Genomic DNA, 16,149 nt, shown 5'->3' with positions numbered 1-16,149 from the left:
AGTGTAAGAGAGTGATATATAATGAATACAGGCAAAGAAGTAAAATTGTTCGCAGGCGCTTCATAAGCATTTCAGTGCAATAACCGAATAGTTATGACACAAAGGACGCATTTGGATGATTTTTTACGTGGTAGAATTATCGGCCGTCTGGAATGTGGGTGTACCCAACTGGAAGTATCAGACGAACTTGGAATTGCACAGAGTGTCATCTCCAGGCTTTGGCAACGATTCCAAGATGATGGTAATGTGAGTAGACGTTACAGCACAGGTCACCACAGAGTTAAAACGCCGAATGAGGACCAGTATTTAATTATTTATACCGGTATTTTTATTATTTTGGCAGTAACTGCCAAAAGAAACAGGCGGAGCACAGCCTCAGAACTGTCTCGTCAGCTCTCTTCAGCCACTGGTACGACAATTTCAAGGGAGACCGTGTACAGACGTTTAGGGCAGATTGGTCTATATGCTCGTAGACCTGTCAGATGCGTTCCACTTACTGCAACTCAGTGTCGCCTGCGGTTATCCTGTAGTAGAGAGTATGCATTGTGGACGCCGCAACAGTGGGCTTGTGTGATGTTTTCCGACGAGTCCAGGTTCAGCTTGCAGGCTGATTCTCGCCGGACTTTCATATAGAGAGCTTCAGGTACCCGTTACCACCAAGAAAACATCATTGAACGACACCGTTACGGTGGTGCAGGAGTGCTCGTTTGTGGTGGAATTATTCTGGGTTCCAGAACTGACCTGCATGTTCAAATTGGAACCACGACAAGTCAAATCTATCGGGACGTCATTCTGAAACAACATGTACGTTTGCTTCGTTGCGCCATGGGCGCACAATTTGTGTTTATGAATGACAACGCCCGTCCTCACCGTGCAAACATCGTAAGCGAATGCTTTCAATCGGAGGATATCACCCGTATGGACTGGCCAGCATTCTCACCGGACTTGAATCCAGCAGAGTACGTGTGGGACATGCTTGGCCGACGAGTTGCAGCCCGTCAACCTCCTCCTACATGTCTACCGGAACTTCGGAGAGCATTTCGTTTTGAGTGGTGTAATATCCCCCAAGAAAAGATCGATAATTTGATACTCAGCAAGACTAGGCGTTGTACGGACTGTATTGCATCGTCTGGGAGACATACACTGAAGTGACAAAAGTCATGGGATATCCCATGACTGTCGGTCCTCCTTTTGCCCAGCGAAGTGCAGCAACTCGACGTGGCATGGACTCAACAAGTCGTTGGAAGTCCCCTGCAGGAATATTGAACCATGTTGCTTCTATAGACGTCCATAATTGTGAAAGTGTTGACGGTGCAGGGTTTTGGGCACGAACTGACCTCTCGATGATGTCCCATAAATGTTTGATGAGATTCATGTCGGGCGATCTAGGTGGCCAGATCATTCGCTGGAATTGTCCAGAATGTTCTTCTAACCAATCGCGAACAATTGTGGCCCGGTGACATGGCGCATTGTCATCCATAAAAATCCCATCATTGTTTGAGTACGTGAAGTCCATGAATGGCTGTAAGTGATCTCCAAGTAGCTGAAGGTATCCATTTCCAGTCAATGATTGGTTCAGTTGCACAAGAGGACCGAGTCCATGCCATGTAAAAACAGCCCAGACCATTATGGAACCACCACCAGCTTGAACAGTGCCTTGTTGACAACTTGGGTCCATGGCTTCGTGGAGTCTGCGCCACACTCGAACCCTACCATCAGCTCTTACCAACTGAAATCGTGACTCATCTGACCAAGCCACGGTTTTCCATTCGTTTAGGGACCAACCGATATGCTCACGACCCCACGAGAGTCGCTGCAAGCGATGTCGTGCTGCCAGTAAAGCCACTCGAGTCGGTCTTCTGCTGGCATAGCCCAGGGAAGACAAATTTCGCCGCACTGTCCTATCGGACACGTCCCTCGTACGTCCCACATTGGTTTCTGTGGTTATTTTATGCAGTGTTGCTTGTCTGTGAACATTGACAACTCTACGCAGATGTCGCTGGTCTCGGTCGTTAAGTGCAGGTGGTCGGCCATTGCGCTGTCCATGGTGGGATGTTATGCCTGAAATTAGATACTCTCGGCACACTCTTGACACTGTGGATCTCGGAATGTTGAATTCCCTAACGATATCCAAAATGGAATGACCCATGCGTCTAGCTCCAACTACCATTCCGCTTTCAAAGTCTGTTAATTCTCGTCGTGCGGCCATAATCACGTCAAAGCCTCTTCACATGAATAACTTGAACACAATTGAAAGCCCTGCCAAAGCACTTCGCATTTATACATTTTCTACGCGATACTACTGCCATCTGTATATTTGCATATTGCTATCCCATGAATTTTGTCGCTTCAGTGTACAATGTTTTAACAATTATACCAACCATGTAATATTTGTTTTTTTAAATAGGTTTTTTTTTTGTAATTTGCTTCAGGGAGAAAAATCGCTAATTTTTTTAATAATATCAAACATACAGCATCTTTTTTTGCTTTTTATCTTTTGTTTAATAAATAAGCTTTACAAATAAGTCAAATTTGTTTTGGTTCTAACTCTTCCTTTGCCTGATTTTGCATTATTCTTAATTTATGAGCATGAGTGTAGTTTGCAAATCCAACTGGCAAGCAGCAGATTTCTGTTCAAATTCAGCAGTGAAATGAGAAGCCGAACGACATAAGAAACCACTTCTCTTACTTAGCAAGGTCATATAGACACTTTTGGGGAAGCTTCATATCTATATCACGCGTACACAAAAATGAAGGTAAAATATTTGGACCATAAATATGCAGTGACTGAAATCAATAGTAATAACAATACATAATAGTAAAAAAAAAAAGAATTGTGTGTGCGTGTACTGCATTGCACACAACTAGAAAAACCTTCAGTTACGAAATTTTGCATGCAGATTATCCAATGTAGTTCGTGTGTATCTTAGAGCTATGTTTCAAAATTCGACTTACATTTTTTATCACACACTGAAGAGGTTTTTTACACATTTTCCCTTAATATCGAGTTAAAGAAAGCAATTTTCTAGATTAATTTAATTTCGAATCTGTAGCATAGTTCAACACAGCTTTGAAAATTTTTCCATAATCGAATATTCCTCTACCCCCCCAATCCCTGTATGTTCATTATTTTTAAATGCCGACATAGGAAATGTGTCTCTCTTTTAAAATGTACTGAAACCCTCTAAAACCATAAAACCGATTCTTCAGATACCTTTAAAGCAGGAGTAATAAAAGCTATTCGCCAAGAGATTTTCAATGTTTAATACATCGTTTAAGAATTTCACTCGCCCAGTTATAAGCTGCAGAAAAACAGCTCCTCAACACGATTTTGTGGCCCCCCAACGGCCAAGCGGTAAAATCCCTGAACACTGGTAGTTCGGTTAGGAGATTCGAATCCTGCGAACGGGCTGGCTGCATGGGCGTTTTCATAGGTTTCCCCATGTGTAACGTGTTAATACGAGCCAGGTTTCCTTAGAAAGCCCTCCACGAAGGTATCCTTCCCTTCCGTAGTGCGTTAGGGCGAAACACATAAATAATAATAATAATCCGATTTTATTTAGAAAATGTATAGTTCCACATGCTTCTTTGTTACCCTGCAGAGTCATTAGGTTATACTGTAGCAGGAAACGTGAAAAATGTGCAGTGCTCTTGCCGAGACTCGAACCTGGAACTCTCGAATACGCTCTGCGTGTGCTACTGTTACACCACAAAGGCATGCTGGAAGGAGCGAGGAAATACCTTACAACTCTGAGCTGTATTCTTTCACTTTTATGGACCGTATGAAGTACTTACTCCCTCCATAACGTATGCTCTCGTGGTGTAAGTGGAAGCATGCTAGATGGGTATTCGGAAAAACAGGAGTTCGAATCCCAGAGAGGATATTGCGGATTTCTTCATCAGTTTTTTGGCATCGAAATAGCCTAATGATTCTACATCCTTTGCAAAAACTGTCTTTCATTTCTAAAAAAAAAATTATTTTTCTATGCCCTAACAATGGACATATTGTTAGTGATAGAAAGCATAACATTGTCCATGATAATAACAATATGATTTTACCTAGAATGTAAAATGATTCATACAATTGCTTAGTAAATCTATATTATGGTTCCGATGTTGAAAACCTCATTTATGTCATATGGGGGTATTTTTTCATATATCTGTCTACCAATACTATTTTAACTATTACTATCCTCCTTGTGTAATTATTGGTATGAGGAATTTTCTGGCTGATTGAACGTATAACCAGTAAGCAGTAAATAAAAAAAAATGCTTCAAAACGTACGGGATTTTGTTATACGTTATATGTTTATTTATGTTATAATGTTTCTTAAATACTTAATCTAGATAAAATGTCGAGGATCCTTGTGAACTAAGTAGCGAATTAACGCTCACTTCAAGTAGTTGCTACAGAGATTTAGAAAGCGTTAAAATATCCTATTATCCACTCAAAGAAATAATAACAGATGGCCCCCTTCTCGGGCTTACGGGAAAGCCTCCACTTGGGCTTTTAAATCAGGATAAGAAAATAAGAAGCTAATCTAATACTAAACTATGTAGGCTAAGCTGAAGCAAGAGCCAAATACCTAACGTAGTCGGCCCTTAAATTAACCTAGCCACGATTCTCAGCAGGCCCGTCCAATAGGCCGAGTGTAATACATTCAAGAACGAAGTAGCCCGAAGGTAAACAGGCGACACTTAAAACTCCTAAGCACTGTATCCCGAAATAAGTTAAACTTACTTTCGAAAGCACATATAACATTACTATTTACACAGATGGCTCCAAATTCGGTGAAAATGTTGGTTGTGCATTCGTTGTTCTCCACAATAAGCATCGCCTCAATGAATCGATAGGACATCTACACCCTCAAAATAGTGTTTTTTAAGGCGAAGCTTCCGCAATAAAACATGCACTTCTTCATATCGAGCACAATACACTGAAACTCACCATTATAAAAACAGGCAGCTTATCGACACTCCATGCTATACTGGATCCTTTCCATAAGTCTTCTATCGTTAAATCTATACAAACAACCCTACGAAACAATAAACGACCATGTACCCGACTCTCATGGATAAAAGCACACTCTGGAAACACTGGCAACGAGTCGGCTGATTCTCTTGCTAAGGACGCTGCCGGAAATATGAATGCCGATATCCTCCAAATACCCTGGCCAATAGCATATCTAAAACGACAACTCCAATTAAAAGCTCACAGCATATGACAAGAAGAATGGGATGATAATAGCACTGGCCGAAGAACATACTATCTCCTCTCTTATGTCAATAGCAGTCGCCTAATAGTCAATCCACATTTGGTTCGTTACATTTCTCATGGCCCATTCCCTGTTTACTTCGCAAACCATGGCATAAAATTTCATAAGTGGGGTAAGTTGGCGCCAAATTATTTTGGCCTTCAAAATTTGGCGAATTTTTCAGGCGCACTAAATGAAAGCACTGAAATGTGATTTTTAAACGTAAACAGAATAGTAACTTTTAAGTTTCGCAGTAGTGAAACGCCGTTATTTTATGTAAACAGAATAGTAAAATGAGATGATAAAATACTAGATGAGTAAAACAAAGTCCAACAGCTTTGCAAGTAAAAACATAGTCCTATATATGTGTAATTCATCATAAAATAATAGAATGAACAATTCTTGTAAATAATTATTGAGTAAATAAATGTACGCACTTATCAGATCAGAGCACTGCGAAGTCAGTTTTAAACGTAAACAGAATAGCAAATTATGCGTATTCAGCATCATAAAACTAACTAAAATATTCAAGTTACTATCGTCGTGGAATTCAACACACTAAACAACTTTTGTTCAAAGCTTTAAATATTCCACATCTTTCGATTGCCACATGCAAGAAACAAAAAAAAAAAAAAAAAAAAAAAAAAAAAAAAAAAAAAATAACTAAATAAAATTAGATGAAAACATTTATAAATTATAAATTTCATGTCATATGAAATCCAACATTCTCCCACCAACAACAGCTTAACCTTCTGCAAATATTTATGTAAATATAATATTAAACATATACAGGGGTTGGACAAAAATATGGAAACACCTTTAAAAAAACATGTTTCTTTGCTTAATATGGTGTAGGAAACCCGTTGGCATCCAAAACAGCTTGCAGTCTTCTCGGAATGGATAAATACAGTTCCTGTATGTTTGCCAAGGGAATATTATACCATTCTTCCTGCAAAACGGTGGCAAGTTCAGATAACGATGTTGGCGGTGGATAACGAGAACGCACTTTCCGTTCCAATGTAGACCACAAAGGTTCGATAATATTCAGGTCTGGTGACTGTGGTGGCCAGGGGTGATGGGTCAATTCATCCTCGTGCTCAGGAAACCAGTCCTGGACAATGTGAGCTGTGTGAACAGGGGCTTTGTCGTCTTGGAAGACACCATCACCATCGGGGAACAAAGTTTGTACCATGGGATGAACTTGATCGGCTAAAATGTTCACATAAGTCTTGGCAGTCATGTGCCCTGACACAGTTATCATGGGGCTAGCAGAGAACTACGATATGGCTGCCCAAACCATAACAGAACCCCCGCCATGTTTCACTCTTTGCAACAAGCAGTCTGTATTATAGGCTTGAGATGGCGTTCTCCAGACGTAAACTCTGCCAGAGGTGGGAAACAATGTGAAAGAAGACTCGTCAGACCATATTACTCGCTTCCACTGCACTATAATCCAGGCTTTATGACTTAAACACCACCTTTTCCTGTTACGGGCATTAGCATCACTGATGAGTGGCTTCTCAATTGCAGCACGGCCAGCAATTCCCTGTTTGTGAAGCTCCCTTCTAATTGTTTTGGTACTCACAGGGTTCGGTAACACAACATTCATTTCAGCAGTAACTTTTGAAGCTGTGGTCTTCTTATTTTTCGTCACAATTGCCCTTAATGATCGTCTGTCACGATCACTCAGGACACACTTTCGTCCTTGCTGTGATTTAGCAGATGTTGTTTTTCCGCTTTTCAAATATACGGAATAAATCTTCGATACAGTATCTCTTGAAACACTAAACCTTGAAACACTAAACACACCTCGGCTACCTTGCTTACGGAAGCAACTACCATACGTGCTCCAACAATTTGCCCACGTTCACTGTATATAACAATAATGTTAAGCAGCAAAACTTAAAAAAAAAAACACAGTATTCCAAATTAAATTTACAAAATCTGGCTACACTAAATTCGCGCTCTTACAGTTACAGAAATAAAGCTCTAGGTTTGCCACAAGAAAACATACAGCCGGAAACCACAACCAAATTAAAATCGTCCCAAATAAAAAACTCTCACCAAGTTTGGCGCTCACCAGATTATGGAATTTTAACCCATTTCTCATACTGACCATTGCTGTTGTGGCGAAATAGGTACTCCAGAGCAGTACTTTGCTGCTTGTCCACTAACTGAAAACTCCCACATCCCAATTCCATCTTTCAATAACCAAGCTTTCTGCAAATTCATGATCCGCAAAAAACATCTTGTAAATTCAGTTTCCAAAATAATGCAAAAGTTATTCGACCTTGGTTTGGGCCTCTGCCAAACATAATATCTTTATGTATTCATTCCAAATTATGTATTTACGTATTATTATTATGTATTATTCATTATTTATGTATTCACTCAATAAACGGCTGGGATCACGTAGTGGGGAGGCGGCGTTAAACAAATTAACCAAATGGTAAAAGGGTGGTACCCGTCTTCCCCGTTCCTAATCCTAATCCTAAACTTACTTTAACCTTTTAACTGTCAAGTTATTTTGATGATTTGGGTGCATAAATTGTCAATTTTTTTTTATTCCAAAAATGAAATGTTTACCTCAAAGTCAAAAAATTAAAAAAATGCCGCACACTTTGAACTTTAACCTCTATCCTTTGAAACCTTCAGTCAAATGCTGCCATCTGTTGAACTGAAGCCGAAATAACTTCTCACGATATATATTCGGGTATAACAATACGATGCACTCAAAAAAAAAAAAAAAAAAAAATTAGCCCGAGCAGTATTCGGGAGTGACATTTTGCAATACCAGTGCTGTGCCCGAGATTATTTCGGGCATGACAGTTAAAAGGTTTTAAATACTTTTTCTAACTCATTTGCATTCAACTCGATTAAAAAAATTTCTAATGACACTACAGTGGCGCTCCAACTAAAAAAGGTGGTGGGTGATGATGATTCTCACCACCAGGATTTGGCGATTGAGTTTTCTAACCCCAGTCGCCCTTTAAAAGAGGCAGTACATTTTCTCCCTCCCTTATGCATGCCTTCGGGATGTAAAGGTTAGCACACTCGGCGGGTATTCGAGAGGTCCAGGTTCGAGTCTCAGCGAGGGCATTGCTCATTTTACATGTCTTCTGCTTCGAAATAAAGTAACGTCTCTACAATGTGTTATATTTACTTAAGTTCACGCCGGGAAATAATGTTATGAATCTTACTTCACGGCACCAATGTTATATAGAAAAAAGTTTCGACCATAGGTTAAATAGTTTTTACTTCTAGGTACCATGTTATATCTGAAATTCCTATATTGTTAAATGTTAAATATGAAACTACTTGCCGTTAAAGGGAGTGATCGTATAGTGAAACGTGTACAGCATTTTTGCGTTGTGAAAAAAATGCATTCCGGGACCGCGCCGTGAGAGGATCGAAAACATAAAACATATACAAGATATAAAGGAAAAGTTCATATTAAATATATAAAAAAAACATACTGTAAGAGGTTCCAGATTAAATATCAGTTTATTCAATTACAACACAATAAGAAAAATCTTAACCTCATCTGAGAGTCTGTTCATTTAAATTCATAAAAAAAACTTAAGGTTTGTCTGGTGATTTAAAAGAACGGAAAGGGAAACAATTTAAGGCCTGAGAGTTAAATTTTAGATTCGACGTTGTTTTTTTTTCTGCTAAGGACGTTTTTGAAAAAACTTGCCTAAAGTTCCAACACACCAAAAAAAAAAAAAAAATACTTATCTTGAGTGGACATCTTGAAGTGGAGGAGAGCTCATATCTTAGCTCTATCCTTACGTCACTTGGCAAATCCGCAAGACAGAGACTCGAACGGCACGACAATAAATTACATCAGCTATACCGTCAAATCTTACGCCTGCTACTGGTTTTCATAGAAGAAAATTATTCCCACTGGAAGCAAGAGAACAGCTTACACCGCACGGCTGTCTGCCTAGACTCTCAGCTCCACCAAGGAAAACGTAGACAATTAAGCTAGGCATTTTAGAGAACGGCTAACGCAGGCTTCCAGTTGACTAAGGTGACATAATTCCTTCTGTTTTCAAGTCGGAGTTCAGAGGACATCGTCCTGACTTTTGCCGATACAGATAGAGACCCAAGTCTCTGTTAATTTTTTTGTTATTCGCTCAACAGTTTTTTTTCTTCGCATTTTTGAGAAAACCCGCGGCCGGGGTGCATAATTGCCGCTCCCCGCCGGAAGCACCGCTCGATGCCGACTAAATCCTTTCCTTCCTCCTTCGCAACACACACAAGTTTTTTTCTCAGTCTCCGTCAACAAGTCCGTCAAGCCCGAAAGTCAGCGAATCCAAGCAGTGAGTGCCTAAGCGAGTCAAGAGTAAGAGTCTAAGCGAGTCAAGAGTAAGTGTGTCTCGCCTCTTAACCAAACGCGGCCGGGGAGCATATTTGCCGCTCCCCGCCGGAAAACATCCCGCTTCGTAATTACATTTTGTCCAGCAAGCCCGTCAGTCCAGCAAGCCCGAAAATCAGCGAGTCAGTTCGAGAGTCAGCCAAAAAAGTAAGTATGTCAGTGTGTATCCAACTCGAATTTCCTTCGTCTTCGCGCATGCGCGATCACCCTTATTTCCGCATTCTGGACCTATTCTGGACCTATTCTGGACCTATTCTGGACCATTCTGGACCCTTCTTCACTTAGCCAACAACCGGACCCTCAATCACCAAAAACCTGAATGACTTACATTGAAAGACAAGTAGCAACCTTTGACCTTTCCGTCACGTACTTTCCTCTCTTAAGGTCAACTAACAATGAAAATTCTTTCTCGAACATTCTAAAGCGCGCGAAATCATGACTTGGCGAAAATTGCCTCCCTTTCCCTGCTTCTTTCACAATGAATAAAAGTTTGTACAAGATTTACAAATAGAGGAAAATAAATAATACTCTTTTAAACTAAATAATATTTCCAGAAGCATCTGTTTTTCCCCAAAATTAAAGCCTAAAATTAAATAATTCAGAATCAAAATAAAATTTAAATTTCCATAAATCATAAAATCATTCACCTAATTTTTTTTTTTATAACGCTATCAGATAATTTCTCCACATAACAAATGTAAGGTACTAAGAGAGGTTTTAAATTAAAGTCTTCGCTTATAAATATTAAAATAGATAATGTTACATCCTTTAAGTATGATAGTTACTGAAATGCTGAAATGCTAGCAGACATTGATCCCCTTATTTTGTTCAGTTTCTCTGACATGACTGATTGGATGGGCCAACGGAAAAGGAAGTTTTATTTATCACCAAAACCGCTACAAATGCTACCTCTACCAATAAGAATTTTTCATTTAGAGGGTAGAATTTTAGAGATCTGGCGGGGAACTCGATTAATAACACTGAAACGGGTATCGGGAAAAAGTCACGGTCAATCACGATATAAACCCGGGTCATAAAAGTGAAAGAGCAATAAAAGTAATCTGAACTAAAAGTGGAAAACAATAATACCGCTCTAAAACACACTCGGGGGTTAATGGAACGAAGCAAATAGATCGTTTTTTACTGCTGCAGAAAGAGAACTGCAGGAGAAAGGATAGAAAGCAGAGAATTCCTTCGTCCTGCAAGAGTGGCGAGAGCATGTAAAACGAGAATTTCTTTTTCTGTGCCTCAGTGGGAAAATGTTCCTCCGAATGTATCGAAACTCGCGCCATAAATATTGTAAGCATATATATTAGCATATAGAGATATGCCTTATGGTTATGCTGGGTAACAAAGCTTGAAATGCGTCATTCCACCGGCTTCTTTCCCATCGTTCTTAAAAGCCCAGAAGCGCTTTTTCGTGGAAAATCTGGATGGATAAGTCTAAAAATGCGTGTGTATGTGTGTGGTGTTTTCTGTTCACATCTTTGCAAAATTTGCATTCACATTTAAAAAGGCGGTTTAGAGGTATGTGTCATCAAGACATCTATGCTGAGCACCTCATAAAGAGCATTTCTTGAATGAATAATTTATTAGATGGATTAATCAAATATCTAACAAGAAACTGAGGACACGATCCTTTTAAACTTGTACAGACATTAGGTTATTTCGAAGCAGGAAAGATGAACAATAAGCAATGCCCTCGTCGTAACTCGAAAGACAACCTCTTGAATACGCGTCGAGTGTGCTGACCACTACACTACGAAGGCATGCTAAGAAAGTGGAAGAAATACCTTATAAACTTACTCCTTCGAAATATCCCTTTGCTATGGGTCTACATGATTTGATTCTACCAATTATAAAAGTTTTTTAAATATTTAAGAACGTTTTAGCCTTTTAAGTTTCTTGCAGAAATAATGCTGCCGTTGCAGCAGTATCATTACACATAGTTATTTTGAACTACTTTTAGGGTAAAAATGCCTGAAAATGGTCTTGGGCTATTGTGAAATTAAAGAAGCCTTTAGTTGAAATATTGCGATGTCCACCAACATGAAGAGAAAAGGATAATTTTAAATGGTTGAATAAATAAGCATTCATTTAGAAATTCAATTTCTTGCAGTCTGCTCTCAAACACTTTGTAGAGTCATTAGGTTAATCGGAAGCAGAAAAAATGAAAAATATGCAACCGCCTTCGTCGGGAATCGAACCACTGACCTCTGCTATACCGGCCCAGTGTGCTACCGTTACACCACGAACGCACGCCAGGGAAGGAGGAAAATACCTTATATACTTCCTTTTTTAAAGGGCGACTAGGGTTTTAGGGGACCTAGTCGCCAAATCATGGGTGCGGAGAATCATCATCCCCAACCCTTTTAGTTCGGGCGCCACTTGTAGAGTCATTAGGTTAATTGGAAGCAGCAAAGATGAAAAATATCAACCGCCTTCGCCGGGAATCGAACCACGGACCTTTGGAATACCGGCCCAGCTTGCTACCGTTACACCACGAAGGCACGCTAGGGAAGTGGGAGAAATACCTTATATACTCCCCATTTTAAAGGGCGACTAAGCTTTTAGGGGACCTAGTCGCCAAATCATGGGTGCGGAGAATCATCATCCACAACCCTTTTAGTTCGAGCCCCACTTGTAGAGTCATTAGATTAATTGGAAGCAGCAAAGATGAAAAATATCAACCGCCTTCGCCGGGAATCGAACCACGGACCTCTGGAATACCGGCCCAACGTACTACCGTTACACCACGAAGGCACGCTAGGGAAGTGGGAGAAATACCTTACAACTTTACCTTTCATTTGAAAAGCAGAAGCTCTGAATGCAATTTGTTTGAAAAATATATTTATTTCGTTCTTAAATTCAATCGAAATAAGGTTGGATGAAAGAGTATGTTTCAAACGAACATTTAAATTACACTTCTGTAGTACATATTTTCAAGCATTAGTATTTATTTATTTATGATTTGGATTTTAGGCAGTACAATTTTATGCTTATTTATTGCATTTTTGTTTAATTTTACATTTCTGAGCCGTTAATTTGTCTGTACATATTTATTCGACGAATTATCTCACAGCACGTCAGAAGTCCTGCTATGTGATTTTGATTATATTTGGTAATTTTTTGCCAATGCGGAGACATTCTGGAAGTACACAGAAAAATCGGTTTCGAAACTCTTAAGAACGATTTTCCGGACGTTTCCAGAAATGTTCCCTTCCTGTTGAAAAATTACATAAATTGCAAACTGTGAGTGGCCGTTAGTCACTTGGATCGATATTCTTAACGTGTTTGTAATGTTGAGTTTCTACTCGATGATAGCTGTGAGATATCATGTAGTAATAATAATCCCTCGTGAATAATAATACCTTACGAAGATTGCGGTAATAATCACAAAACAATCCCTTGTGAAGATTGCGATAATCTGCAATAATCCTTAACCCGCGAGCACACGCACCGATCCGACGAACACGAGAACACGCGCCGGGTATGTCATACCCGAATAAAAAAATTGTAATTAAAAATTTGTCAAACAAAATTAATCGTTTTTTTAAAAGAAATTAAATGTAAAACCAAGTTAATACTTCATTTTAGACCAAATAGGAAACAATAAGGACAGGAAAAATTATTTACTTACAATTTTTTGAACATTGTTTACAAAATGAGGTCATATGTTCCATACATATACTTTTGCTACAATTTTCACAAATGAATCTAGTCTTTCTATCCTTTTTCTTGGAGCACTCTGTACACCTCTTGTAAGTCATTTTAGGTTTTTGGAGGGCGGTCCATTGTTAACATGTTCATCGGTGGTCAGTGTTCGTCCAGAATCAGGAACCACAGATGCTCGTCGTCGTTCATTTCGAACATTTTCTATTAGCTGCATCCCTAAGGCTTTGAGAAAAGTACTCATCCCGTTCACGTGTGAAATTTTCTCGTATTGAATAAATATAAATATTTGTATTGTCAACTACGTGTTTTAACATATCTTCATCGATAAGCAATGACAAGGACTCTAAAAGTGTTGAGACGTCTTTAGAATACTTTGTATTTCCAGGGAGTTTAGTTATAATATTTTGGCGTCAATTCTAACATTAGTTCGGAATTTATTTTTGTTTCATTTTTTTCCAACATAGAACTTATTGCTACATTCCAGAGTTTCGTTTTACGTTTCTGTATCTGAATCACTACTCTATATGGATGAATCATGATTACTAATTATATTCTTCGTCATCAACATCTTCCTCTTCTTCACTAAATGAATCCTCATCAGAAGAAACTGTTTCAAGGAGATTTCTCAATCTTTTCATCTCTTCATCGTAAGGAATATGCGGCGCCATGCTTACAACCCAAGAAAAACTTATACTAAAAGCTTGAAAACGAGAAGTGCAAAGTGACTCACTGAGAAACGCCAGTACACGCGCGGGTATGACATGCCCGAACAATGCTGGTCCTAAAAAACCGTTGCACTTGCCACCTCAGGAATTTCCCCCATTTAAGTATGTGACCTTGAACTCAGCTACACCAAGTTTCGTCCTTTTATGAAATAATGGGGGAGAAATATACGAAAAGAAAAATGCATATGGGTATGACATACCCGCCGCGTGTGCTCCCGGGTTAAACTTGAGAAGCAAATAAAATAAATTTCTTGTTACACTTACTGTAAGGATAGCAGGGGCGGTTATTCTCCAGGTCGTTCTCCAGTAAATTCCAGGCTTTCTTCCCAGCATAAAGTTGATGTCGTCACAAAAACGGCTGACGCCTGAAAAAAAAAAAAAAAAAAAAAAAAAAAAAAGATGCATGACTACTCTAGAAATGATGTGCTGGAAGTGAGTATTGAAAAATTCTTTTATGTTCGTGTTGTTGTTGTTGTTTATGCTCTCTTGTCTGATGTAGCCAGTTCAAGCCCATGGAATTCCTCGTGGGAAGGAGCGGTAGAATACACATGCCGTTGGCAACAGCCTTGTGCACCTTTCAGGTGACAGTGCGATTTAGCTCAGTTCCGCTTCCAATTTTGATGGAGAGTACCCCAGGGGGACGGGTCCGAGGGTCTCCCATTCCTCTACCCTTTACCGCACGAGAAAACTTTCGGCTCCCCGCATATTTAGAGTGCCAATCATGCTGCACCGACACTATACATTTACAAAGCTAAAATGTTTGAAATTTTAACATGAGTTATTGTGAGCAAAAATATCGTCATACACATACAGACACAGAGACGGGCATCTTTCTGAAAATAGTAAAATGCGTTGCAGGATCTGTAAATTCGTGTTTATTCACTGAAAACTCACAATCGAGTTTTTGGATAGAAAACATTACCTCCCTTACCTACATATACATTGGGTAGTGGGAGGTAAAATTAAAATGAAACTCTGTCTCTCACATTATGGTGAATACACTGCTTGCAGTTGCAAAGAAGAAAGCAATTATTCGTCATAAATAATGATGAGCATCCTTTAAAGAAATAATACCTGGCACAAATTTAATGGAGATGCTGAATAATCGTTATTATGAAAAAAAGGTGCAGATACCTTTATTATAGCTAATTTCAACGGTTACGAAAAATGGATAGTTATGAATAAAATAAAGACACTTCACGTCACGTCAGTATGTAGAGTCACCTTGTCAGAAATGGTACATATTTTGTAGCTGGTACGCATGATGTGCCATAAACTGCTAGGGAAAGCTTGTGTGATCCTGACCTGCTCGTCTGTCAGGGAGATTTTGTGTTCCTGTACGGTTCACAGAGGGATTTAAACACATCCAGCACATCCTAGGCGAAGTATATGTGATATAGATATGGGATATATGCAAGACATGTCATACACTAAATATGTTCCCCTGCTAGTGTATCAAATACCTTACCATTATCATCCATAAACGCAAAGTCTGGATCAGCTGAACCATGAAAATATGAATGTGACCTTAAAGAATTTTAATAAAATGTCACTGTAAAGTCGTTATACCTCCGTCAAAGGTACAAAATCAGTTACGCCATTGTGCATGATACCCACCCACACGTTTACTCGCTGCCCCTAGTAATAAGTTTCCTGGATACTCTGGTGATGGAACAAGCTTCTCTCTTATCACCACATTAATTGATGTTCAGAATCCCTGTTAACAGTGAAGTGGGATTCGTCAAACAACACGACCATGGATCACTGTCCCCCGATGAAATATGATCCTTACATCAACGTAATTTTCCCAACAATGGCGCGCTCATAGGTGATTGCATCCGATAAGCTCCCATGAATATAACCCTAAATTATTAAATCGTTGAGAAATGGTTCTTGCAGATACGAGCATGCCGGTAGCGTTGGCAAGATCTGCGGCTATCTGTCCAAGGATAGCATTTCTATCTCTTTCTGACATTAGGGCACCATATCTACTTCTTTGAGGCATGGGTTTTTTCCAACAATTTCTTACCTGCTTTTACACAGTATATAGCAATCTTGTTAAATGGTGAGATAATACACATCTACATGTTCTATTTCTGTGGTAACTGGAGTG

The 16,149-nt window shown here is 39.3% G+C and overlaps 1 protein-coding gene across 2 annotated transcripts in view; it reads right to left on the bottom strand.

Moving 5' to 3' along the window:
* Positions 1–16,149, bottom strand: part of LOC118203274 (sodium-dependent proline transporter-like) — a 186,595-nt gene that overhangs the window by 31,620 nt on the left and 138,826 nt on the right. For both annotated transcript variants that reach the window (XM_085824340.1, XM_085824341.1), the window contains exon 13: positions 14,301–14,401. In XM_085824340.1, the coding sequence (XP_085680466.1) occupies positions 14,301–14,401 (101 nt within the window). The remainder of the gene's footprint in view (positions 1–14,300; positions 14,402–16,149) is intronic.

The sequence above is a fragment of the Stegodyphus dumicola genome, chromosome 9 (assembly GCF_044657685.1).
Source record: "Stegodyphus dumicola isolate Sdum_Otavi_A_Nest chromosome 9, ASM4465768v1".
NCBI classification, from domain to species: Eukaryota; Metazoa; Arthropoda; class Arachnida; order Araneae; family Eresidae; genus Stegodyphus; species Stegodyphus dumicola.
The sequence above is the reverse complement of the archived record's forward strand: the minus strand, read 5'-3'. Positions and strand labels throughout refer to the sequence as shown.